The following is a 27,575-nucleotide window of genomic DNA, read 5'->3' as shown; positions in this document are numbered from 1 at the left end:
CACGCTTTTTGCGTTGTGTCTATATTCTACATATCAATTAAAACAAGTTATTTTCTCCTAAGGGCTGTCCTTTAGAGCCAGCTGGTTATACAAGGTGTTTTTTTTTATACCGTACATATTTTTAAACAAACAGTAGTGAGCGCAGCTATCGCGGCGGTTTATCTCATTTTACTTTGCAGACGAGTTCCTAGGCGAGGTGGACGTGCTTTGCCGGTAATAATGATAGCTTTAGAAAACTGATTGACAAAAATTAAATAATGAACTTCTTTATTAGAGCCATGGGGGCAGTTGTCTAATAGAAAATTTGTCTGGATGGCAAATTTTGCAAGCTGTATGTTTCGCACAAACCACGCTTCTAGCACCCTGAAATTAATAAAGGTGCACTAAGTGCACTTTTATTGGAGCACTAAGGGTGTTCTGTTAACGAACGCACCCATTTTTGAAAACTTCTGGTGGAAGTCAGAGTGGAGAAAAGGTGTTCCAACATCCAATCCACCTTTGAGAGTGTTATCTTTCTTGAGTTTGTAGTTTTTGTAGTTTATTATCTAGCACTTACAGACACCCGCTGCTTCGTTGGCAAAGAAATTACTTCCGCCGCCGTGTGTTATCGAAGACTGCCTCCTCTACCTTGACGAAGCAAGCATCTGAAGTATGAGAGAAAATAGGAATATAGGACCAAACTCACGTTGACACTTGAGCCCCTGCCTGAAGAGTCCGTAGAGTAGCGAGCCGCAGTGGTCGCAGAAAGTAGGGCTCATGTAATTGTGCACCCGGAACCGGTGGGGCACATCCATCTTGAACCGCTCCCGGAGGTACTTGAAAAAGAGGGACAAGATGAAATGAATTCGCTGTTTGGACATGCTTGAAATCGAGTCAACACTGTCCTTAGGTTTAATAATGCTACCATCAATTTGGACAAAATTTGTTGCGTTTGACCAATGTGGATGTGACAGTGCATTACGACAACGATTGGTTTGGATGGAGGATGACTGCATAGCGTGGACATATCCGATGATTAGGGCATAGCCCAGTCATCCGTATGTCAGGAAAGGTTAGTATCTCTTCGTGCCAAGTTATAGCTATATTCAAGTGCGCCGCATTTATGGAAAACGGGTGAAGAAGCAACGGACAAGGTAACAAACTGCCCGACTATAGAGAACGTGAATGTATATCAAATTACATTTCTGCGACATAACCACTTTAAGCATGCGCCGTCGTTGCAAATTTTAACACAACACCGTTAGGAATTGAACCTTGAAGAAAGCAGCTACGACGTCAAGATGAATTATATAGACGAAAGTTACCTTGCGCAGTTTGAGCGAGTTCGCGTTCTTATTATCAAAAAACATTCTCTCTGTATATATGGTCGAAACAATCATCACAGTCATCATCGTAATTAGTTAAATTAATTGCCTCCACTGCAACACAAGGGCGATAGGTAGAAATTTCTAACCGCGTCTGTCTTGTGTCGGTTGCTTACACGTTCAATAAATGCAAGTTTCTATAACCCAACGTTCCATATAACCTTGCCGTGTATAGCGCCTAATTTATCTTTTTGATTCATTCACCTGCTTTGATAGACTATCGGGTATCTCCTCTGTACTGTAATCTGTCCAGCTCCACTTCATATCAGTTACCTCTAGAATACCAGCTACCCTAATTTGGCACCTAGTTCGCACTGCGGTCTTCGCTCACCTAAATTTGAAGCTATGATTTCCCACTAGACTTTATTCTTGCAAATATTGTCTTTATTCTATGCTTTCTCTCTCTCTCTCTCTCTCTCTCTCTCTCTATATATATATATATATATATATATATATATATATATATATATATATATATATATATATATATGTATATATCTATCTATATATATATATATGTATATATATATATATATATATATATATATATATATATATATATATATATATATATATATATATATATATTTGCGGCTGCTTTAGGCCGAATATTTAGCTGCAGGCACTCATTATACAACAGAATTTTCTAAACATAGCTTTTTATGAAACGAGTTAAGGTGCACTGTAAACATTTCCAGAATTGGGTCATTTTGATGAGCGTGTTTTAGAGTTCATGGAAAGAATCAAGATGGCAGTATGATATTCATGTGTCTTGATGAATTTGTTGTTTTATGGCGCAAGGGCCAATTATGGCCAAAGAGCGCCAGGTCAGTGCTGATGAGTTTGCAGTGGGTAGATGAGTTCCGTGAGTTATTGTGATGTAGCTGTAAAGGGGCCTAAAAGCGATCTCTGTAAACTGCATAAAAGCTATATGTAATAAAATTATGGCAATGACTAGTGAGTACTACTTAGAACACAAGAGATACATTGTGATAGATTGATCATATTTTAAAATATATGTAGGAAAATGTTTGCAAGACGCACTACTGCCTTAGAGAGCCCTTGAAACTGAAGGGCCTGAAGGCATGTGCTGTAGAAAAATAAGTTATCGCAGCGGCATCCTCTGGAGAGAGGATGTGCTACAAATTCGTAGGGCTAACAACATGTAAGGCAACATCGTTTAAGAAGCTTAGGACTGCTCTGGTGCCAAACAACGGTTCTGAACCAAGAAACATTACAGGATGAAAGGGAATGTGCTGCCGGTATGCTAACGGAAAGTGTTTTTTTCTCTCTGTTTCGGCTTCCCGACACTCCAGGAGGGCGTGGAGGACCGTGAGCCTTTCACCGCATCTACCGCAGGATGGTGGCTCATTTCCAGTTAGCAGGAAACTGTGTGTGGCATATGTGTGTCCTATTCTGAGACGACAGAATATGACTTCTGTTCGTCGTGTTTTTGTTGCGGGCGGCCAATAACCAAGTTTTGGCTTAATTAAGTGAAGCTTATTATTTGTTTCAACATCCCATAAGCGCTGCCAGTGGCTTCTGAGTTTCTTTCGGATGAATGGCTTTAGGTCTAAGGCAGGTAGTGCAGTGGTAGAATGTGTATCTTGTGAAGCTATTGATGTGGCAATTTGGTCAGCCAGCATATTACCCTCAATGCCCCTGTTTCCAGGTACCCAGCATACTATGACTTGCTGCTGAGACATGTAGGATGTGCAAATAACGGAATAAAGCTCAGTGAGTACAGGGTTTCGATGATTGCGGAGGAACATTAGGGCTTTTACGACGCTTAGAGAGTCGGTGTATATGATGGCTTTGTGCAACTTTCTTTTCTTGATTTCCTTAACAGCAGATAGAATTGCATAAGCTTCCGCGGTGAATATGCTTGTTTCCGGATGCAGTCCATCGGACTCAGAGAAGGATGGTCCGATTGCAGCATAAAACACTCCGGCATGCGACTTAGAAGCGTCAGTGTAAAATTCTATGCACGAGTACTTCGATTGAAGTTCCAGGAAGTGCATTCGAATATGTGCCTGTGGGGCGTGTTTCGTCACCTCTACGAATGATGTATCGCATTCTATGGTTTTCCACTGCCATGGCGGCAATGGCTTAGCTAGGACCATTAGGTTTTGCTCAAGAACTGGAAGTTGCATTTCCTCAGCAAGCTTTCTAATGCGCAGAGAGAATGGTTCTCGTGCTGCAGGTCGATTATTAAAGAGCTGTGCAGATGCCACGTCGTTTATGGTTACATAAGAGGGATGGTCGCGGTTCGCATTCACCTTTAGATAGTACATGAAACTAGAGTATGACCTCTGAAGATGAAGCGACCACTCATTAGCTTCAACGTAGAGACTCTCTACAGGACTTGTCCTGAAGGCGCCGGTGGCCAAGCGGATACCTAAATGGTGAACAGGGTCAAGCATCTTCAAGGCGCTTGGACTGGCAGATTGATATACTATGGCCCCATAGTCTAAGCGCGTGCGTATAAGACTTTTGTAAACGTTCATCAAACATTTCCTGTCGCTGCCCCATGTTTTATGCGATAAAAGTTTAAGAAGGTTCATTGTTTTTAGACATTTCTCTTTTAGGTGCTTTAACTGTGGAATGAAGGTCAGTTTTGAATCTAATATGATTCCTAAAAATTTGTGTTGTGTGACAACTGGTATGTGTTGTCCATGTAGTTCTAGGCTGGGCGCTGCAAATAAGCCTCTTTTTCGCGTGAAAAGAACACATGAGCTTTTAACAGGATTCAGTTTAAAGCCATTTTCCTGTGCCCATTTACACACTTTGTTCAAGCAAAGCTGGACATGTCGCTCACATATAGAAATGTTGCATGATTTGAAACCCAATTGCACGTCATCTACGTACACCGAATAAAACATGCACTGCGGTATATATAAGCGTAAGGAATTCATTTTGATTATGAAAAGGGTACAGCTTAATACCCCTCCTTGCGGCACACCGGTTTCTTGTGTAAACGGCTTGGATAGAGCATTGCCCACCCTAACTCGAAATGTACGGTTTGATAGGTAACTTTCAATTACATTAAGCATATTCCCTCGAATACCCATTTCTGAGAGGTCACGCAATATCCCATATCTCCAAGTCGTGTCATATGCCTTTTCCATGTCTAGGAAAACAGAAAGAAAGAACTGGTTATGGATAAAGGCGTCACGAATGCCTGCCTCAATGCGCACGAGCTGGTCAGTAGTCGACCTACCCTCTCTGAAGCCGCACTGATAAGGGTCGAGCATTTTATTCGATTCAAGGAAATGTAGAAGACGACGATTTATCATTTTCTCGAACAGTTTGCATAAGCAACTTGTCAGTGCTATTGGACGGTAACTTGAAACGTCGGATGGATCCTTGCCTTGTTTCAAGACGGGCACTACTAAAGCTTCTTTCCATGAGGATGGGAGGTATCCAGCAGCCCAAACAGAGTTAAAAAGTGCCAGAAGTGTCATGTGTGTATCAGTGTGTAGGTTTTTAATCATGTCATACATGATTTTGTCAACTCCAGGTGCAGAGCTCATGCACGAGCTTAACGCAGCTCTAAACTCGGCAATATCAAAAGGACAGTTGTACGGTAGATTTGCTCTGCATTTACGGTTTATTGATTGAAGTTCTGCTATTTTCTTATATTGAGCGAATGTTTTTGAATAGCTTTTGGAACTTGATACACGTGCAAAATGTTCTCCAAGGGCATCGGCCTGCTTTTCCAAGGTATTCCCTCGCTCATCAATCAAAGGTAATGGGTTGATCTGCTGCCCTTTTAGCCTTCTCAGCCCGTCCCATACTTTAGCCTCCTGGGTATAGGAATTGATGCCTGAGAGAAAACTCTCCCAGCTTGCTCTTCTAGCCTGCCGTCTTGTGCGCAGTCCTTGTGATTTGATGTGTTTAAATGCGATGTAATTTTCCGGCGTAGGATATTGGCGCAGTCTGCCCCACGCCTTATTTTGTCTTTTTCGTGCATCCCTGCAGTCTTCATTCCACCAAGGAACTCGTTTCTTAGTTGAGTGGCCATTTGTTAGTGGAATGAACTTTTCAGCTGCATCAATAATAAAAGCGGTAAAATATGCTACAGCGTTATCCATGCTAAAATCGCGTATAAAATCTTGTGATAAGTAAGTAGATTCCTTAAAACCTTTCCAATCAGCGGAGTCATGTTTCCAGCGACGTACCTGTGGGCGAGTGTCGTGTCGTGTTAGTAAGTTTAAAGTTATCGGAAAGTGGTCACTCCCAAATGGATTTTCTATAACATTCCATTGTAAGTACGAGAGAAGTATGGAAGATCCAAGTGCTAAACCTATGGAGGAGTATGAATTATGCGCAGCATTGTAGTAGGTGGGTTTTTTTCTATTAAAGAGGCACACACCGGACGTAACAAGAAAGGATTCGATCAGTCGACCCCTCGAATCACTCCTGGAATCTCTCGAGAGACTGTTGTGCGCATTAAAGTCCCCGACAATAAGAAATGGCTCTGGAAGTTGATCAATGAGTTCGTGGAATTCAATTTTACTCATGTGATAGTTTGGAGGTATGTAGATAGAGCAGACGGCTACTAACTTATTAAAAAGAATTGCGCGAACCGCAACTGCCTCGAGGGACGTCCTAAGCGGCAAGTATTGGCAAGCAACAGTTTTATGGACAATTATCGCTACACCGCCGGATGAGGTGTTGACCTCGTCACGATCTTTACGAAAAATAATGTGTGACCGGAGAAAATTTGTCTGTGTAGCTTTTAAGTGCGTTTCCTGAACACACAGTACCTTTGGATTAAGTTTGTGTAGGAGTTCTGTTACGTCGTCAAGATTGTGGATGAGACCTCTCACATTCCATTGCATAATTTGTGTATCCATTTTGATAGAGTTGGATACTGTGTGTTCTGGAAAGGAAAGATTAGTTCACCGGCGCTTTGCAGGCGCCGTGACGGGAGTTTTCTCTCTTTTGGAGCGGTCGAGAGATCCTCGCCGCTCCTTAGGCGCTGGTGGCGCCGTCTTGCTGGTGCTTGTGTCCATCGCCTCTAGCGAGGCGCTGGACACGGGCTCTTCCGAGCGCTTTGCTTGACGTGAAGGCCTCGGCACGTTGGACGACGAGACCTTCGAGGTCACCTGCCCGGAGGTAGATGGCCCCGTCTGCTGGGGTGACGGAGCAGCGCTAGCTGCAACCGCCGCGGGGGCAGGTGGCGTAACTGCCGACTCACTGCTTGCGGGTCGGACAGCCGCCGGAAGCCGTTGTGTCGCTGCCCCCTGACGCGTCACATCGGCAAAGCTACTCTTAGGCAGGTATGACACCCGCCTACGTGCCTCCTTGAAAGATATGTTTTCTTTGACTTTGATTGTCACAATCTCTTTTTCTCTTTTCCAGGACGGGCAGGACCGCGAGTATGCGGCATGCTCGCCATCACAGTTGACACAATGTGGAGTTTTCTGGCACGTTTCGGAGGAATGTTCATTGTCACTGCACTTGGCACATGTCAGCCGGCCTCGACAGTTCTGTGAACTGTGGCCAAACCTTTGGCACTTAAAGCTTCTAAGAGGATTGGGCACGTACGGCCTGACACGGAGCTTGATGTACCCGGCCTCGATTGACTCGGGCAGGACACTCGAACCAAAGGTGATTATCAAGTGTTTGGTTTGGATTTCTTTGCCATCTCGTCTTATTTTAATTCTTTTGACATTTATAACATTCTGTTCACTGAAGCCCTCCAAGAGCTCAGCCTCAGTGAGCTCCAGCAAATCATCATCCGAGACAACGCCGCGGGAGGTATTCATCGTGCGGTGAGGGGTTACTACTACTTGGGTCTCTCCAAATGATACTAGTTTAGGCAGTTTCTCAAATTGCTTCTGATCGCGGAGCTCCAAGAGGAGGTCACCGCTTGCCATCCTCGAAGCCTTATATCCTGGACCAAACACTTCTCTAAGAGTCTTCGATACAAGGAACGGTGAGATTGTTCGCACTTGTTTAGCTGGTTTTTCGGAGTGTATTACGTGAAAACGAGGAAAATTGTGGACTTGCCGTCCGAAAAACTGAAAGACTTCTTCGGTGCGCCCTCGTTTCTGAGGGCGATCTGGGAGTTTAGGAAACGCGTTTTCCATAGATACAATTGGGTTTTCGGCCGCGATGCCGACCACCCACCATGGAACCCAACAGGGGGACGTGACAGGAGAAACCCTGCCAACGCCAGCCGTACATCGCTGCTATAACCAAATACAGCATAACCAAGGCTGGCCAGCTACACAAGGTTAACCCTTGCCGCCGGGAAACTAGGAAGTGAGGAGAAGTGATGAGAAGACAGGAAAGATGAAAAAGACGAGAGAAAAAGACGAAGATTGGAGAGGAGGACAGGAAAAGGCGACTGCCGATTTCCCCCGGGTGGGTCAGTCCGGGGGTGCCGTCTACGTGAAGCAGAGGCCAAAGGGGTGTGTTGCCTCCGCCGGGGGGCCTTAAAGGTCCAAACACCCGGCATTGGCTCAACCCCCAGGATCCCCTTTTCCCCGGACACGGCTAAGCCGCGCACGGCTACGCGCGGGAGGGTCCAACCCTCGTGATTCATGTGTCTTCCTAGTGAGACTTTGTAACTACACATTAATTAAATTTAATTTTTTTCCTCAGGCATCTTGCATTTCATTGAGATAGCAACTATATGGACACCCCAAGCGAGCTTTCTGTATTAAGTCCAAGTACGTTAAGATCACGCCCCGCGCGCGGAATGCCGTGAGTGCTAGCAGAAACGTGCCAGGGGTAGCCGAGAATGCCAATGGCTTGATACGCGCCATCTTCTCGCGCGGCGAATGTCAGAGGCCACGTGATTAAGCACGTGGGTGGTTAGGCAGGTCAGTGCACGTCTGCTGCCGCAGCGCAGCCACGGCTACGCATGGCGCCGCTGAACGTGTACGTGGACCACGTGCCCTCATCTGCGGTGGGTGCGAAGTCTGGGGAGCCGAAACGGCTGACGGCTTCTCGGGCGTTGTCTTCCCGGGTGCCAATTTTTGGCTGTCGCGTAACCTCAAGTTTCAGGAACGCGGTGAGGCGAGAGGTAGCACGAACCATTCCCTCGCCGCTGCTGAGACTCTTCATTACGCCAGCGTTCTGACAACAAGTGTTCGCGCTCATCCGGTGAGATCTGTTCACGTTGGCCAATGCGCACGTGGCAATATGCTTGTTAATTTAAGCAGAAAGCGGATATTTCCTGCAGTGTATACAGCCGATAAAGCTACGAGCGTTACTCCATGTAGTTCTCTAATACTTTGCTATTGCTATCAATGCCTCGCGTATCGGTGAAACTGCGATATTTCTTTTCTCATAAAATATATTTAAATCGCCGGCCAACATCACATGACAAAGGTAATTATTGGTTGCAGGTGTTACGAGGAAGTAAAAAGTATTCCTTCATCATCGCGTACAGGGCGCGGAACTTAGTAGATCTCGCGAAGCATGGCAGCGCCTTGAGGTAAAGTGGTCGCGCTCAGAAGCACTCTACAGCTTGAAGTGAACGGTATTCACGGTGGTTAAGCGGGCTGGTATTTCACCCGTAGTTTAACGTATGCGTTTTTTTTGTCGCCATTGGACAGAATTGCCGAAAACAAGTCACGAGCAAAAACGTGTACGCTGTGGCTGAAGGTAATAAAAAAGCCACCGTTCATGACTTAGTACCGTATTTACTCACACAGGTCTCACACATTTTTTGGCAGAAATTGAAGTAAAGTTGGGCAGCGTGATAGGTACGATAAGAAAGTTTACGGACAGAATGGTCTAGGTGCTAAATTTTATTTATTTATTTATTTCAAAATACTGCAGGCCAATGTGTTGGCCCAAGCAGGTGTGGGTTACATCCAACATGAATGTGCAAAGCAACAGACAACAACAAAAAAAAAACAAGCAAGAAAGAAGAAAAGCAAAAAGAAAAAAGAAAAATAAAGCTTAAGAGAGAAGGTAACACTCCAACTCAGCGAGAAAATTATTGGAACCAAAAATATCAGACGGCAAAGAATTCCATTCTTCCACAGTTCTTGGAAAATAACTGAATTTGAAAGCCTTTGATCGGGCAAAGATTGGGGTTAGTGCAAATTCATGGCCATGGCGTGTGCGTCGTGTTGTTAAGGGTTTTATACAGTCAGGTAGATCAATTTTTATGTTACCAAACATACAATTATAAAGAAATGAAAGGCGACTGAATTTTCTGCGGGCTTCTAGCGTAGAAATACAGTTTAATTGCATTAGGTTGGATGGGGAATCAAGTCTACGATATTTACCAAATATAAACCTAACAGCCTTTCCGTTAATACGTTCAAGTTGCATGATATCTTTCTTTAAATATGGATCCCAAATGATAGAAGCATACTCAAGCTTAGAACGAACACACGTATTATAAGCTAAAAGCTTTGTTTGCGAGGGTGCGAATTTCAGCTTTCTTTTAAGGAACCATAACTTACGTAGTGCAGATGTGCAGATATCAGAAATGTGGGTTGACCAAGTTAAGTTGCTTGTGAGGGTGACACCTAAGTACTTATATTTGCCTACAATCGAGATACTATTGTTTCTAAGGGTATAACAGAACTGGCTCGGATTTAGTTTCCTGGTGATACGAAGTAGTACTGTTTTCTGAGTATTTAGTTGCATGCCCCATTTTTGACACCACTCGTCAATAACATTCAGTGCATGTTGCAATTCAATGTGATCACTGGGGGATACAATTTGTTTAAAAATGATAGGCTGCAGTGGGCTAGGCTGCAGCGGCACCGGCACGATGTTTAATCGCTGCTTGCTCTTCATGCAGTTCTTCGGCTTCCTTGCTGTACCCCCCCTTTGCGGCGTCACATGGCTTGGAACTGCTTCGTCTGACTTGGCTCCCTTGACGGTCGAGCACGTGGACGTCATCGAGTGCTTGCCCAAGAACTGCGCTATGGCTACCATACGCGATTACCTCGGTGTGTCCCACTTCAAGCTACAGCATGCCAGTCACCCCAAAGCCCTGTCCTATGATCAGCCAATCATCGACAACTCTCGGTCTGTGACGTCAGCAGCCGACGGTATAAATGTCCAGCGCGTGGATCGACTCTTCAGTGGGCTAGGCTGCAGCGGCACCGGCACGATGTTTAATCGCTGCTTGCTCTTCATGCAGGTATGTTACTATTCCGATACCGAGTGTATCCGATCTGATGATCGCTTTCTGCTGCTGCTCCCTTGCCCACAACGTCTTGTATCCTGCTGTTCGCATGCATTGTATTGCGCAAGTTGTCTCCTCTTAAGCGGTGATGTGGAAATCAACCCTGGCCCGGGCCCTCGGTCTAAGTGTAGGCGTGCATCCGGTTCTGCTACCGATGAGAATGACGATGCTCGCCCTTCCTTTGATAGCCGCGATAAAAACGACCCTTCGGTATCCGATATGTTCTCAAAATTATTGGAGGGGCAGACTCAGTTGGCACGAGATGTTGCGGAAATTAAGTCATTTCAGCAGTCAGTGGCGCGTCGCTTTGATGTTTTAGAGTCACGTGTTCATGCACTAGAATCCACTCCTATGTCCAAAGACTCTAGTTTACTGCGTGATTTACGTGCTGAAATAAATGCCTTGACTACTAAGGTAACGGACTTGGTCTTAAAAAATGATAGCCTTGAAAACCATTCTCGTAGAAACAATCTGATAATACACGGTATTTCTGAAGTAATGGATGAAAACGCTACCACCCTGATGACTACAGTTTCATCTGTGTTTACTCAGCACCTGCATACTAGCTGCCCTCGTATTGAGCGCTGCCACAGGCTCGGTAGAGCACGCACTGGTTACATTCGTCCCGTCATTCTTAAACTTTCTAACTTCAGCGACAAAACCGAGGTTCTTAGGAACGTTTCAAAACTCAAGGGCTCAAACTTCGTGATTAAAGAAGACTTCTCTTCTAGGGTTCGGTCAATTCGGAAAAAAATCTGGGATGCATCAGCCTCTTTTCGGGACAGCGGTTCGGTTGTGAAGTTGAGATACGATCATGCTTTCATTAACAGGGTTCGTTATAACTGGGATGACAGTTCAAACTCATTAGTAATGGCACCCGCTCAACGTGTTTCTTCTGAGTCTGTCCATTTGACTTCTGTGCCATCCACTTCTTGAATTCATCCTGGTCGTTTTGAGAACCTTGTTGTCTTGAATATAAACGCTCGTAGTATTGTTAAAAAATTTCCTGATTTATTGTCCCTTATATCTATTCATTCCCCCCATGTTATCGGCATCACAGAGACTTGGCTGCACAATGGTATCTATGAATCTGAGTTCACTCCACCCGGTTTTGTTGCCGTGCGCTTAGACAGAGTTAGCGGTACTGGTGGTGGCGTGGCACTGCTTATCCGGTCAGATATACGATTCTCAGTCTTGCCTTCTCCTCCAGAAACAGAATCCGTGTGGTGTAAAATTTACCTTCATAATCGGTGTATTGTGATTACTGTTATATATCGTCCCCCCGGCTCTACTCTTGATGTTCTTCATGCTGTTTCAAACTTCATGAGCGAGATCAATATTGCGTCGTCGAGTTTTATCTGTATGGGCGACTTCAACGCCCCTGGCATCCACTGGCCGTCATTGTCTGCAGTCGGTCGCGACACAGCTATTTGTAAAGAACTAATCAACATCTCCTTGTCCTTTGGTCTCACCCAGGTTGTTCCTAGTGCAACCAGATTAAATTCCGTCCTTGACTTAGTTTTTTTAAGCGCTAACCTAGCCGAACGTGACTTTTCTTGCGACGTAATTGATGGTATTTCAGACCATAAAGGCGTCTTAGTGTCACTCTCCTGTCTAATTTCTAAATCCCCCTACACGTTTACTAGTTTCCCTGATTTCACTCGTGCGGATGACAACTCCATTACTGATGCCTTATCTCATCATTTCGATACGTTTAGTGCACTTGCAGACAACCAGGACGTCAACTGCCTTGCTAATTACTTTGAGCGTCTCGTCAAATCATGTGTCGAACGTTTTGTGCCCATTAAGACTAAGAAAAGAAATTCTAACATTCCTTGGATGACTCGCGATATCTTGCATTTGTCCCGTCGCGTTCGAAGGTTAAGGCGTTCCAGAAGAGGCACTGATCCCATGGCATTGGATAGATATGTTAAGGCAAAGCAAGAACTGAATCTTATGTTGCGAAATGCAAAGGATTTCTTTTTTCGCGTTCGCCTGCACAATTTGTTAAGAACTAACCCACGAAAATTTTGGTCTTCTATTTTACCTCGCGATTCTTCATCCACTTCTTTCAGAATAGATAATGACGTCACCAACGACCCGGCGGTGATATCCGATGCATTCAACAAGTATTTCCAATCCGTGTTTGTTTGCGATAACCACTTCATCCCGACACTTACCACTATAGTTTCTTCTGAAGCAATCAGTGACGTTGAGATAAACTGCGAAGGCGTCCTCAACCTTATACTAAACCTGGATGTTAAGAAATGCACCGGTCCGGACGGGATACACAATGCGTTCCTTGTTCGTTATTCGTTGTGGTCATCAAAATATCTGTCCATCATATTCAGAAAGTCCTTATCATCCTCTACTGTACCTTCTTCATGGAAGTTAGCCAAAGTGCTCCCTCTTTATAAATCTGGAGATAAGCAGTGCTTGTCGAATTACAGACCAATTTCACTGACGTCACAGTCATGCAAAATGTTGGAACACATCATTCATAAGCACATCACGCTCTTTCTGGAATCAAATAATTTATTGTCTAACAAGCAACATGGGTTTAGGCGCGGTTTTAGTACGCTAACGCAGCTAGTTGAGTTCACGCATGACATTTCATTTAACCTTGACGTAGGCAACCAGGTCGATGCAATTTTTATAGATTTCTCGAAGGCATTTGACACCGTTTTACATTCTAAACTTATTGCTAAACTTAATGCTGTACTGAATAACCCTCATTTGGTTAACTGGATTTTAAGCTTTCTCTCATTTCGCTCCCAGTTCGTCTCTTACAGTTCGACTGACTCCGCTACTGTTGATGTGACATCAGGTGTGCCCCAAGGCTCCGTCCTTGGGCCACTTCTTTTTTTATTATACATAAACGATTTGCCACTTCACTGCTCTTCTAACATCCGTCTCTATGCTGATGACTGCGTTTTATATGAAGTGATTAAATCTTCTAATGATCATTATCGCCTTCAAGAGTCGTTTTCTAGGTTTTGCGATTGGTGTAACACTTGGCAAATGAACATTAATTTCAATAAAACCGTTCTGATGTCTTTCTGCAACAAATCTTCCCCCTCCCTTTTCAGTTACTCGTCCAATGGCCGTACAGTAGATAAGGTTTCTGAGTATAAGTATCTTGGTGTCATTTTTACGGATAACATGTCATGGTCCAAACACATTGACTACATATGCAGTAAAGCACTAAAAAAATTAGGTTACTTAAGACGAACGCTAACCCGATCTCCTAAAGACACAAAGGTACTAATGTATAAATCTCTAATCCGCCCTGTTCTTGATTATGCATCTGTAGTTTGGAGCCCGCATAAGCAGTTAGAAATTAATAAACTAGAGGCTATACAGAAAAAAGCTGTGCGATTTATATGTCATCGTTACGATCGAGACTTTTCGCCCTCTTTAGCACTTTCTTCCTTGAACCTAAACACGCTCTCTTCGCGTCGCCGTGTCGACTCATTAAAATTCTTGTACTCCATTGTCAATTCTTCAGTTAGGCTCTCAAATGATAATTACATTAACTTCACGCCGGGATCATCAACAAGAAGACATCATGACCTAAACTTAATACCCTACTACGCACGTACTAACATGTTCAAATTCAGCTTCTTTCCCCGCTCAATCGAAGACTGGAATTCATTACCTGGATCCATTCGCTCATGTTCATCCCAAATTTTTGCAACCGCCATCCCAGATGCATAATTATGAGTATGGGTATGGGCATAATCAGGCATGGGTATGCCTGGCAGCATTTGTATAACATTTGTATAACTTGTGTATTCTTTCACCAGTGCTCTTTTGTAAAAGTGTTCACTTGTATTTTTGTGTATTTTCCTTTTCATCTGTGCTCTTTAATAGTGTTCACTTGTGTTTACCGCTGTATATTCCCATGCATTTTCTGTACATTTTCTTAACCCACTCCTGCTATAGCGCAAATTGCGCTGCAGTATGTATAAAAAAAAGTCATTAACATAAATTAAAAACAAAAGTGGTCCCAATACACTTCCCTGTGGAACTCCAGACGTGACATGAAGAATAGCAGATGATGAATCATTTATTACTACATACTGTTGTCTGTTGTGAAGGTAAGCCGCAATCCATTGAACTATTTGTCTTGGTAACACCAAGCACTGTAATTTGTAAAGCAGTTTCCCATGTGGCACTTTGTCAAAGGCTTTACAGAAATCTAAAAAGAGAACATCTATTTGACCTGATGCATCAAGCACTCGTGAAAATTCATGCACAGTTGTAACTAGTTGTGTAACAGTGGATAACCCTTTTCTAAATCCATGTTGAAATTTTGATAGTACATTGTTATCACTAAGGAATTCATGAATGAATGAATAAAAAAATAAAGAAAAATAAAGTCACCTGAAATCGGGGTTGTTGCGTCAGCCGCTGCCCACTTAAACAAAACGTGACTTCCAAACACTAGCAGTAACCTTTCAAATGAGAGCAAAGGATCTGCCCAACAAGGAACTCCAATGGTTCTTTATTTGCAGACACTAGCTGAACCTATAGTCACTGAACATCTGACTCTGTTCTGACCTATTTTAATTGGGTGTCTACGACGACGTCTCAACAAACAGGCAACTGTCGCTTCAGCAATATTTGATGGTGTGATGACCAGTTAAAGACACCCACACACACAGACAAAAATAATAAATGTTGTCGGTATGTATTACGCGAGTACATGCGGTAGTCTCTCACATGCGCTGAAGCCTATGTTTATTCGCCCGAAAACTTCCTTCTCGAGACACATTGTCCTTATGACAACCATTCCTAGTTAGGCCTGCTCCTTCAATCCTTCAAGACGGTCAACACGCATCCTGAACTTTTGTCATCAAGCTATTTTTCATCACATTAGGACGTCATTATTGTAAAATTAACCTCCGACATTGCTGAGCACGATAATGTCATGCACAACAAGCAATTTGCCAATATATATCATGTTAATTATTATATTTGCTTTCTGCTCCTTTTTTATTTATTTCTTGCAGACACACATTGATCTGCCGTGAAATAACATGCGGCGCCTTGGAAGATACCTTTTTAACAAATATTTTCCCGCTTTTTGTTTGAAGTGATATGCTAGCTGTGAATACTTTGCACGATTTTCCTAAAATTTCTGAGGCGTCCAAGTTTTTAGTCCGGGCGAAATTCAAGGATATCAGTCTATTGCCCCAGCAAAAATGTTCATGCGACATGAGCTGAAGTGCTGTCGCAGAATGTTACATATTTATCGAGACACAAACATTACAATGTCTTCGGCTGCCATGTTCTTTTTTTTGCGCTGGATGCGACAGATAGAAAATAAGCGTGCTTGCGCAAATTTTGGTGATACAATTTGCGTAAGGTGGCACAAACAGGCCCAAGCATTTTCCACACATCTTTTCTCTGTTATCATAGATCATTTTTTTACGAGAAAAAGAAAAGTACAGTAAACGCGCGAGGCTTGAGATGCTGGATTGCAGGTCAGCGCATAATTTTATCGTCTTTACAAATATTCATTCCGGTGGGCAAACGACGCCGAAAAGGGAGCATGATAAAGTGAAATATAACGGAATGAAATGTCTGAGCATCAACGTTCATACGTGCTCCAATCCGACCCTAGAGCCGGAGCGATACGTCCTGGCACTCGGAAGGAATTAGATCCACGTCGGTGCACGGAAGGAAAGCTTTCAAGTTGCTCAGGCATTTGCTAGGCCTGGCCCGAGGAATGCGTGCCTCGACGGTGCTCGGATCGCATCAGACTGAGCGGGGCTCGTCTATTTCGAATGAACAGTGACACAAACGCTCGACCATGTTCCCGTAAGCGTCGCATTCCTGGCATTGCGCAAAACTGCCTCGACAGGAAGGGGAAAAAGCGCTGAAAACTAAGAAGAAAAAATTTACGATTGCTTTCGAACTTCTCGGGCGGGACGCAATGAGTTCGGAAACGCAAAGAAGCTTTGATCGCCGAGGCATGTAACTTCCAATTGCTTCTGCGTATGCTTTTACGTCGTTCCCAGAATGCGTTCAGGGTGGTGCACTCAGTCAGCCGATTCCGCAGCAAAACGAAAGCGCCCGGACCTAGGAATTCGTTTAGGTGGCAGTTTTTAATAGACTGATACTTCGAGCTCGCGATTCTAACGCGCTCCCGACGTCACCTCAGCTGCAGGAAATAGAGTGTTGGGCTCATACATTGCGCAATCCAGCCTGCATGCTCAATATCAATTACGTTTTTTTTTTCAAAACAGTCATTCATTGCTCAGTTTTTCTGCAGCTAGCTCGCCGTGATTTGAGACTAATATACGAGTAGCCACAGTGTCCACATTAATTAGATTCGTCCGTGTATCGGTGTTTTCATAAAAATTATTCGGTTATTATATCCCGCATATCTTCAGTAGGTCTGGCCATTATGTAAGGGCAATGCGTAGCGATGGATCAGTGGCCATGGTACTCATGTCCTCCAGTACAAATTCATATAATCTTATATTTTCATTTCGTTATCAACTGTCACACCGGTTTGCTGTAATCAGGTGATGGATGGCATTTGTAGCATGCTGAACCTCGTCATGGATATAGGACATGTACAGCTAGTTTATCTTTCGTCTTTCCCGCATTTATTGTGTGGGTTTAGGTTGATTTTACCTAATTGAACGGATAACTTTCTCCGCACCATTGCTGAAACTACTGGCAAGTTCGTACTCTAACCGAAGAGCCGCCTTTGTTTTCTTTTGCTAAAAAGTTTATTTCTAGCATACGCGCTCTACCGCTACTACTGCACAATGCCAGAGTCATCTGTCGGGCATTCATTTCCTTGAATTTCTGCCGCCTTTGGGAATGTCTTCCGAACTTTAAGAAATAAACTGAAATTGAAAATACAACTAACGTGCGCGAGAAACAGAGCACAGTTAAAATAGAGCACAGTAGTCAAAAGACTACGGTGCTCTGTAAACTGTAGGCAAAAGACCACTGTAAGGTCAAAAGTTTGCTGAAACATGACATACTCGCACAAATGTGTCGGAGACCTCAGCGCTTCCAATTTGTCATTAAAACTGCTTGTCTTGATGTTTATTTTTCCTGCGGTCATTTACGTTCATTACGATAACGCCTCCCATGCATGGTCAACAAACGCACTGCCATATGCAGCAACGCCTACGTTCACACGAATGAATTCTGATGACGCCGTGGCGTAGACCCCTTAGAAATGATTCATTCGAAGCCAACTGTCCTCATTCAGTGCGCTCAACAATGGACGGTTTTATATGACATGGCAGGAAAAACATTTGCTCTAAATTTCGCATGGGAAAATAAATTTTTTACATTCGAGGGGCCCTTTGAATTTTCTCAATTACGCCAAACAAATACGCGAGAAAAAATTTGAGAAAACAATGAAGTATTTTCTTCATGCACTAAAGACTTATACTCACGTAGTTTGTAAAGATGATTTCTGTTTAAAAATGTTTTTGCAGTCTTTTTCTTTATGCAATTTGCTCTTAAAAATGAAAGTAACCCATCGTTTTCCAGAAGCTATATACAAAAAAACAAATTGGATGTGAATGCTCAAAACTAATTTTGCACAAATGTCCGCAAGACATATAAGTTCACATTTTAGTTGTTTCTAAATGTGACGCATGGGCGTCAGACAACCACGCAGTACTCGGAAAACGTAGCATTTTGGTTTACATTTATGCGTTAGCATAGTTGGTACACTGCAGCATTCTTTGTAAAAATCCGCAAAATATATTACACATCACAGATTACCACAACTGCAATTTGTAGAAAATTTTAACGACGTAACCTTGTTTGAAGAGAAGAGAAACAGTGTGTAAATTGGGACCCAGCACAGCAAAATTTAGTTGTAAATTTGGCTTTGCCGCACGACCCGATGTCGGGAAATACAAAGCACACAAATACAATCTGGCATCCACATGTGGCACGTGCAGCTTGTTAAAGAAAGGGAAGTCAAGACAGATGACGATCGTTGTTCGGGGACAAGATAAGCGTAAGGGCGTTCATATTCTTTACTCCGTCGGGAAGGCATTTCAATAATTGCGGTTCCTGAATAATAATATAGGTAGATCGAGTAAACCATCTGCCCTAAAAAAATTAGTGTTTGTCACCAAGTGTACATTTAAAGGCGATATTCGCGCTTTTTTAGGTGACCTCGTGGAGAACGCTTAGCAGCGTTCCTTTCTCTCGAAACGCAAATAAGCGTCCCTTGGCCCGTGGCGCCCTCTGTCTAGAGAGGAGGAAACTGTGATTATGCAAGTGATGCATTTCGAGGATTTTTTAAGACGTATGTCTGTCTTTGCCCTTTGAGTTAGGCATACAGGGCCACTGTGATTGATACCCGCCTAGCGGCTATGGTGTTGTGCTGCTAAGCACGACGTATTGGGATCAAACCCCGGTGACGGCGGCCGCATATCGATGCGGCTGAAATGCGAAAACGCCCGTCTCCCTGCATTGGGCGCACGTACAGGAACCCCAGGTGATCAAAATTAATCTCGAGTCCCCCACTACGGCGTGTTCCATAAACATATAGTGGGTTTGGCATGTAGAACACCAGAATTTATTAAAATTAATACACATTGTTCCACATGATGTGGTAAAGCACGCTCTAATGAAAGCTGCATATCAAAGGCGAATGAGAGCAACACGCATATTATTCGAAGGTTTCCTGAGTATTTGTTGGACGTGCACTTGGCTTATTAGTTTACATTTCGAGATTTTAAACTATTCGTTTTTGCGCACAGGCGAAAGAAATATTGTACAGTGTGTTCAGAAAAAAACCTACTAATGCTGTTTCCAGGAGGTTATCTTCTACGTGGTTCTATTTTTCAGAGCAGCGAAGTCCGAAAATTAAAGTATACAGAAAGAAATTGCGCCACGTCATGCCTGCACCGCTGGTCCGCAGCAACCTATGGCGTGTTTCGATACAATGAAAGCCACGTGATCTTTGTGAAAACAAGCGAGCCGCACTGGCAGGACGTGAGCAGGACGTAGATTAAATGGTACCGTCGTTATAGACAAGAACGGCACCGAGAGCGGCGCTGCTGCGCCGGCGTTGGGAGCGCCGCATGCGGAGCAAAATTCTATTAGCCGGTGGTACCCCTCCCATCTCTCGTTCGCGCCGCCTTGATTGCCTCCTGCACTGCGCGTGTTTGGGCACGTCTCGCGCCGCGCGCGGTGTGTGCGCGTGGACATTTCCTTCGATGGGCGGTGTACAGTCTCTCTGACATTTAGGGGAAAACTCGAAGCGCATTGCATCGCGATGCGGCGAGCGCTTGAGTCAGGCGGCGGCAGCAGCTCGCGCAGATGCTCGAGGGGCGGGATCTTGAACGGCGTCGTCTGCTACGGCGGCGCACGCTGGCCGCATTGTCGAGAAACGTTCTACTGTCAGGTGCAGGGCGCTGATCACATCGTTACTGCGTGAAATGAGCCGGTATTCTTTGCTAAGCGTTGCGCGACGCCCACTGATACGGCTCGAATGTAAGTTCATCGCTGCATGGCAGGCATAGACGACGTACTGATTCCATACATTCTTGACGGCCCGTTTCTGGAAGGCGACTATATATTCTAACGCGATAGGACGCCGATCCACACTGCTCGTGCTGTGCAAGAACTGCTAGAAGAGCGCGCAGTCACTCTCTTGGAGCGGCCGCCTCAATCCCCGGGCGCCAACATCATTTAAAATGTCTGGGGCTGGTTGAAAGTATCTCTGGCGAAACATCCTCTCTATCAGTCGCCCGAGGATAGGCTTCGATCCACCATCGTCAGTGACTGAGACGTGCAGCGAATGAACACATCCCTGATCAAGGCATTCTACACTTCACTGCCTTCCAGGATGAGCGCTGTCATCGCTGCCGCTGGGGACATGACGAGATACTAACTGAAGTTCCGAGCGTGACGTGCCCAATTCCCCATCGGCGGGCAGGGTCTCTCTGGTGTAGCGAATGATTATCGAGAAAAATCACTTCCAGCTCATTGTCTGAACCTAAAACGTTCATTTAATCGTGTCCGTTTTTTTCATCGTGTTCGACTCCCATTGTTGAGTGCTTTGTTTTCCTTTCGAGTCAAACAAAGACTGAGCACGTTGCGCGCACATCTTGGTGCCTTTTGTCGCTGCTCATTACGGTAGCACACACAGTGAAGAAATATACGTGCACACGCTCAGTACTCCGGCCTTTCGAAAGAACAAATGAACCATGTTGTCAAAAAAAGTTTGTGGAACTCCATTATCGCCAATGAAGGATCAGAGTGTGGCGACGCACAACGTTTAGTAAAGAATATCAGCTCAATTCCCGCAGTACCGATGAAATCGATGCACTGCCCCTGACAGTACCACGCTTCCCGAAAATGCGGCCAGCGCGCGCCGCCGTAGCAGACGACGCAGATCACGACACTGCCCCTCAAGCGTGTGCGCCTGCTCGAGCTGCTGCCGCCGCACGACTCCATTGCTTGCCGCATCGCGACGCAATACGTTCCGAGTTTTCCCCTTAGTGTGAAACAAACTGCACACGCTATATTTGCCTTTAAGAAGATCGGTAGGCTTGACGATTATTTTTATGGCTGCAATGCGGCGAAAGGGCAGCGTCTGCTTAACCATGTAAGGGACGCTGAGCAGGTAATTGGAAACGACATCGTATGTGCCGCCGGAAAAATCGTCAGCACATACGATGCGGCACATACATACGGCACCTACGAGCTAAAGTCATTTTTGCAGCTTCTCACATTATGTTTGCTACAAATCCGTGTTGTCTCTGATGGCGACGACGGACTTCTATCGACACTGTGCGGAAATAAACAAGATATATCGCTGCATAGCACAAGTACGACATGCGCACACAACTTTAACTAGTACGTCCCCTACAATATGGAATAGAGGCAGCAATGTAGACAGCTTGGTCATTTTTTAACAGTACTCAAGAGACGGAAGTTGAAAGTATTATTAATAATTCCTGCTTCAGCAATGCCGGTGCGACCAAGACGCGGGTGTGTATCGTCCAGTAACCCGATCAATCGGTGCGGTGGTGAAGCGGGAATGAACTCCGGTCATGTTCAATGTATCATGCACATATTCAATTTCTCGGCACGCGTGAACTTCGGCCACTGCTAGCGCATACAACAGACGTGGTTTCCATTCTTAGACAGCGCACACACAAACGAAACACGAGAAAGAAGACAGGACAAGCGCTCGTTTACCTTAAAGTTTTTATATGAATAAAAGGATTATGTACCGAGTAATTATTAATTTCACGTGGGTTACATATAGAAACCGTCATACACTCAGGAGGGATCAATGAACGAGCTCGCTTCGTTTGCCAGATGTTTACTTCGCTCGGCGCACCGCAGTAATCCATCTCTGTCGTCTGCTTCTTTCGTACCATTTTCTTATGAATCGGCAGAATTTCACTGGTGGCATCAACCTTTTCATGTTTACATTGCTGTCGTGACAGTTAACAACACAATAATAATTTCCGGTCATCCGAAGAGGTGCCGTCGCAAACAAGAGACGTTTCGCGCGCAGCGCGAACTGAACGCGGGCGCGACCGTGAAGGGAAGCGGCGACGGAAACCCCCGCTGGAGATGAAATCGCTCCGCCAGGGGAGAAACGAGCGCTGGCGTCTAGGATGAAACTTGGCGTGCGGTCGTCTATAAGGATAGAAATCGGCCACTATTCAAAATGATAAGCGACAAGCATTAGACTTTGTGTGAATCTACGCATATTGTTATCTTTTTTTTTTCCCGACTTCCATGTTGATTCTTAATAGAGTGTCTGCGCGTACTGTTATCGCTGATTGCGTTGCACTGAGGGGGCTGTGGTTTTATGCCAAGCTGATCAAAGGAGCGTCTTTTACCCACGGCCTCCTTCAACTTTCTGATAGAAAAAAAAAATGCTATTCAAGAACGGGGTAGAAATGGCAGTCTCGAACCGAGGGGCGCGTTGGGAGGCGGCCTTGCTCAGCCACGGCCTCGCCGATCAACTCAGGGCCTTCTGGCACGCCGATGACGCCGCCTGAGTGCAAGGACCCGAACGCCGTCACCTAGGCTGGGGTGCTTATGGCCCCGCACTCCGCCGAAATCGCCGGACGTGTACAATAAAGTTTTCACTCACTCACTATTCCAGAGTACTGCGTTGACTGGCTCACGCTTAAAATTCATATAAACACAATAATAAACTGCATTTACAAAGACCATGCGGGTGTCTTTCTTTTAAATCACAGTTGATAACCTTCGAAATTATACGCGCAAGCGCTGAATGATGTCATAACTTTTTTTTATTTCGCGGAATTTCTATACAGCCTGTAAGAGAGAACCGCGTAAAAGCCATTGTTTTCGAAACAACTTCAGTACATACCTCTGTGAACGTTCCACCACTTTCCTACAGTGTATAGTTTTAAATTTCCAGTCTTGAACTCACCAAAGTGGCAAGCTAATCACACTTTAGAAATAGTCTCAGCGACTCTGGAAGAGTGCGAGCAATGTGATGTTGGTCTGGATCGCCAACAGCGCACGAGTTTTTTTTTTATATCTTGGTTCAAGTTACATAAGACCCTCAATAAATGATTAAAAGAATATCGCGTATGGAGAGAGATAGCAAAATATAAGTACGCCACAAAGATGTGCCCCTTATGCGCGGCAACAAGTCTTATGCGCGGCAACAAGATTGTCTTATGTCTCTTGAGAATCATGTATATATATATATACGTGATTCTCAAGAGATCCTAGATTTTAACTCTGGTTCCGGCTGTCGTATTTCACATAAAATCAACAGATACTTACCATTATTGCATAAAATCTGACGTTAATGAAAACATAAGCGAAATTATTAACCTAATCCTTCACTCTGAAGCATTCGACTTAGCGGCTGCAAGCTTATCGGACTTGATTTGGTTTACTACTAAATATAGATTACATCAACGTGACACACAAAAACACACACACGGATATATAAGGGGCGTTTCAGCGAACACTTTCAAAAATCTTTAAGAGCTGCCTGTGGCAGATATCACAATTCTAGTTCCTGCGCCGGTCTATTTGAAGCGGCGGACAATACTTGTACAAAAAATTGAGATGCAAAACTAATCAATAAACATTCATTAATTAAGTTTTTAAGTAATTACATTATGCCTCCATATTGCAATTTACACATTCTAGCCATAGAGTTCGCAAGGCGGATCGACTTGGAAGGAATTTTGGAGATGACACCAATTTCGAGACATAAATTCCCGAACTTTGTGGAGAAATGTATTGGCGTTCCAGTTAATTTGTTCACAAAACATTGTTTCATGCACTGAAGCACAACAGTAATGCCAATGCATTTCTCCACAAATTCTGTGGAGTGTTAGTGTGAAAAGGAAGAGACTGTCTTTTACTATTATTGGCGTCTACCTATCCCCAACAAGTCAGTTTGACAGCAAAAGACTAGAAGATATTATGGCTACTACTCCCGGTCCTTGGATAATAACTGGGGACTTCAACGCTCACCACCATATATGGGGAAGCTCCAGGATAAATTCGAGGGGCAGGTCACTAATATCCTTTGCATCAGGCCACAACCTGTGTCTTCTAAATGACGGAAGTCCGACATTTTTGCGAGGAACAACGTACAGTAGCTGCCTCGACTTGACTTTGGTGTCACGTTGCCTGACTTCGAGCGTGCAGTGGTTCACTGATATTGAAACCCATGGAAGTGATCACATTCCGACCTATGTGAGAATCAATGGTCTAGACGCCGCATTACCGGATGTATCTCGCCAAATCGATTGGTCAATCTTTCAAGATCGAGTAGAAGACATCTGCAAGAAACATATCGCACGCAGATTAGAAGATATAATTGCAGAGGCAATGGAAGATTGCACGCGTTGCTTCACACATTCGAAAAAGCGTACAGAGAATGACATTGAATTGGAAAGGCTTCGTACAATACGTCGCCGTGCTCAAAGGAGGTACAGGCGCACAAAGTCAATTCTTGACCTCAGAGAAGCTCGGCGAATGCAAAAGAAGATAAGACGCCGAATGGATACGCTAGCGGATCAAAGATGGAAATGATTTTGCGAGTCACTAGACCCCCGCAAGCCATTGTCCCGTGTGTGGCGTACCTTACGGGGTCTTTGCTCAAGACCCCAGCAACGACACCCTTTTAACGCCCTTGCTCTCTATCAAAACCGCCGTGAGATAGACGTCGCAGAGGAATTTTGCGCGCAAATCACCGGCGGCACAGTTTTAGTCCCTGCGATGGCTTTAAGCGACATCCCCGGTCCACGAGATACCAGTATGGAGGCTCCCTTCTCTATGGAAGAGTTAGAAGCTGCTATGGCGCTCTGTAGGTGTCCATCTTCACCAGGGCCCGATGGCATAACATATACTGCTTTGCGCCACCTAGGTCGAGAAGCACGAAGAGAACTCCTCAGCCTTTTTAATAGTTCATGGCAAGATGGTGTCGTCCCACAGGAATGGAAACGAAGCCGCCTGGTACCACTACTAAAAACAGGAAAGTCACCGCTCGAACTGGCATCGTATCGGCCGATAGCACTTGCCAGCTGCGTCGGGAAACTCATGGAACGTATGATCCTCATGCGTCTCGAATGGTACTTTGAACACAACAAAATTTACCCTGACTCAATGGCGGGATTTCGACGAGGCCGTTCATCGATTGATAGTGTCATCGATCTGGTATCTTCTGTAGAACAGCAAAAATCATGGAAACGATTATCAGTAGCGCTCTTTCTGGACGTGAAAGGCGCTTACGACAACGTTTCCCATCAACCCATTCTAGACGCACTTTTGACAATTGAACTGGGAGGGCGAGTATATCGATGGATCAGAAACTACTTGACACAAAGGTCCTTGTTCGTACGTACGGAAGATGGTCCAACTACCGACCACTACATATGCCGAGGAGTTCCCCAAGGTGGGGTTCTAAGCCCTATTCTTTTCAACCTCGCGCTTCTTGGGCTGGCCGAATCCCTACCAGAAACAGTGAGTGTCTCAATCTACGCCGACGACATCTGCATCTGGTCATCAGCGGTCACTCGTCTGCAGGTTCGCGCCAGGCTGCAGAAAGCAGCAACACAGGCATCTCACTATCTTCACGCACAAGGCCTTACCATCTCAACAGAAAAATGTGCGTTAGTCGCTTTTACACGAAAACCAATGTCTCGTTATCCAGTATGCATTAATGGCCAGCCTATCTCCTACAAGAGAAATCATCGGTTTTTGGGTGTCATTGTGGACCGGGACCTCTCTTGGAGCCCTCACGTTGCCCATTTGAAGAAGAAGCTCACATCTATTGTTCATGTCTTCAAGTTCATCGCCGGGAAAACATGGGGATCATCAGTGGGCTCCATGCTACAGTTATATCGAGCACTTTTTATCGGATTGCTACGTTACAGTTCTCCCGTACTTGCTAAAACATGCAAGTCAAATCTTCGAGAACTACAGAGCGTGCAAGCCCAGTCACTACGTGTTTGCCTAGGACTTCCGCGGAGCGCCTCAACATCAGGAACCATTATATTGGCTCGAGACCATCCGATCACGACTTACATTAGCATCGACACGCTTAGGGCCCATGTTCGTCATGTTTCACGCATACAATCAAGCTCTCTTGCCTGCCTGCCAGAACGACGACCGCAGGCGTCCTTCTCCAACGAGGTCAGCATCCATCGTGCCTGTCTACCATCGGGCTTCACACCCTCAGCACGTTCAACCTCAGCTTTGTGGTGTTTAGAACAGCCTCAAGTGCGTCTCACGGTAGCAGGAATGAGAAAGAAGACCGACCTGCCTACCTTGGCCCTGAAGCAAGCAGCTCTGGATTGTTTGAACACTTTCTACTTTGATCGAGTCCACATATATACGGATGGCTCTTCCACTCAGACCAGCTCCACCGGCGCAGTGGTTATACCATCACGATCAATTAGCGTCCAATACAAGATTTCTCACATGACCACATCGACCGGATCGGAGCTTGTTGCCCTCCGAGGTGCCGTTGATTACATTAACAACCAACCCGCTAATCGGTGGGCAATATTCTGCGATTCGAAGGCGGCCTTACAATGTCTTCTGTCATCTCTTCGTCGCGGGTCGTGTGAACAACTAGTGTCGGAGATACGAGAAATGCACCATAGTACGATAGCAAAAGGACACGACGTCGTGTTTCAGTGGCTGCCCGGCCATTGCGGTATCTCCGGCAACGACCTCGCTGACGAAGCTGCTAGGAAAGCCCACGAAGGAGCAACCCTTGTTTCTGTACCTTTATCGCGGACCGACGCAGCCCAACACCTAAGCAAGGTAGCACACCGTATGACATTAGAGAAGTGGCATACACCTGAATTCACCCACGAACGATTGCATTCCCTCGACCCCTCTATGCAACTGCGGCTGTTACCAGGACTTCAGCGAAATGAGGCAACAATGCTGTGCCGCTTACGCTTGGGCGTCGCATTCACCAATGCGTATACGTTTTTGATTGGAATGACTGATAGCGCCGACAGTAATGCCTGCGGTGCCGAGGAAACTATAGAACATCTACTGTGCTACTGCCCATCTTTTCAAAACGAAAGACGTGACCTCTGCACAGCTCTCAATCAGCTAGACAGAACACCGTTCACCTTGAAGAGGATCTTGGGACCATGGCCTCGCATATCGCAGCTACGAAAGGCCACAAAAGCTCTGCTGCGATATTTGAAGGCTACTGGACTGAGTCAGCGTCTGTGATCCGGACTGAGTGACCGAACGATATCCCCAGTGGACTTTCTCTTCTTCTTTGAATCTTTCAGTCCCCTTTTCCCTTTCCCCAGTGTAGGGTAGCCAACCGGGCTCAGTCCTGGTTAACCTCCCTACCTTTCATTTACCATTTGCTATCTCTCTCTCTCTCTCTCCACAAATTTATATCTCGAAAGTGGTGTCGTCCTTAGAATCTGTTCCAAATGGATCCGGCTTGCGATGTCCACTGGCATAATTTGTAAATTGCAATACGGGTCATCAAATAATTAGCTAGAAAGTTAATTAGCGATTTCTTGTTTGGGACCCAGCACAGC

The 27,575-nt window shown here is 45.0% G+C and overlaps 1 protein-coding gene across 12 annotated transcripts in view; it reads right to left on the bottom strand.

The window, feature by feature from the left end:
• The window catches only part of LOC135913786 (putative protein kinase C delta type homolog), a 725,274-nt gene that overhangs the window by 222,428 nt on the left and 475,271 nt on the right, over positions 1-27,575 (bottom strand). For all 12 annotated transcript variants that reach the window (XM_070541297.1, XM_070541298.1, XM_070541300.1 and 9 more), the window contains one exon: positions 686-815. In XM_070541297.1, coding sequence (XP_070397398.1) covers positions 686-815 — 130 coding nt within the window. The remainder of the gene's footprint in view (positions 1-685; positions 816-27,575) is intronic.

The sequence above is a fragment of the Dermacentor albipictus genome, chromosome 6 (assembly GCF_038994185.2).
Source record: "Dermacentor albipictus isolate Rhodes 1998 colony chromosome 6, USDA_Dalb.pri_finalv2, whole genome shotgun sequence".
Classification (NCBI taxonomy): Eukaryota; Metazoa; Arthropoda; class Arachnida; order Ixodida; family Ixodidae; genus Dermacentor; species Dermacentor albipictus.
This window is presented reverse-complemented; position numbering and strand designations above follow the sequence as displayed.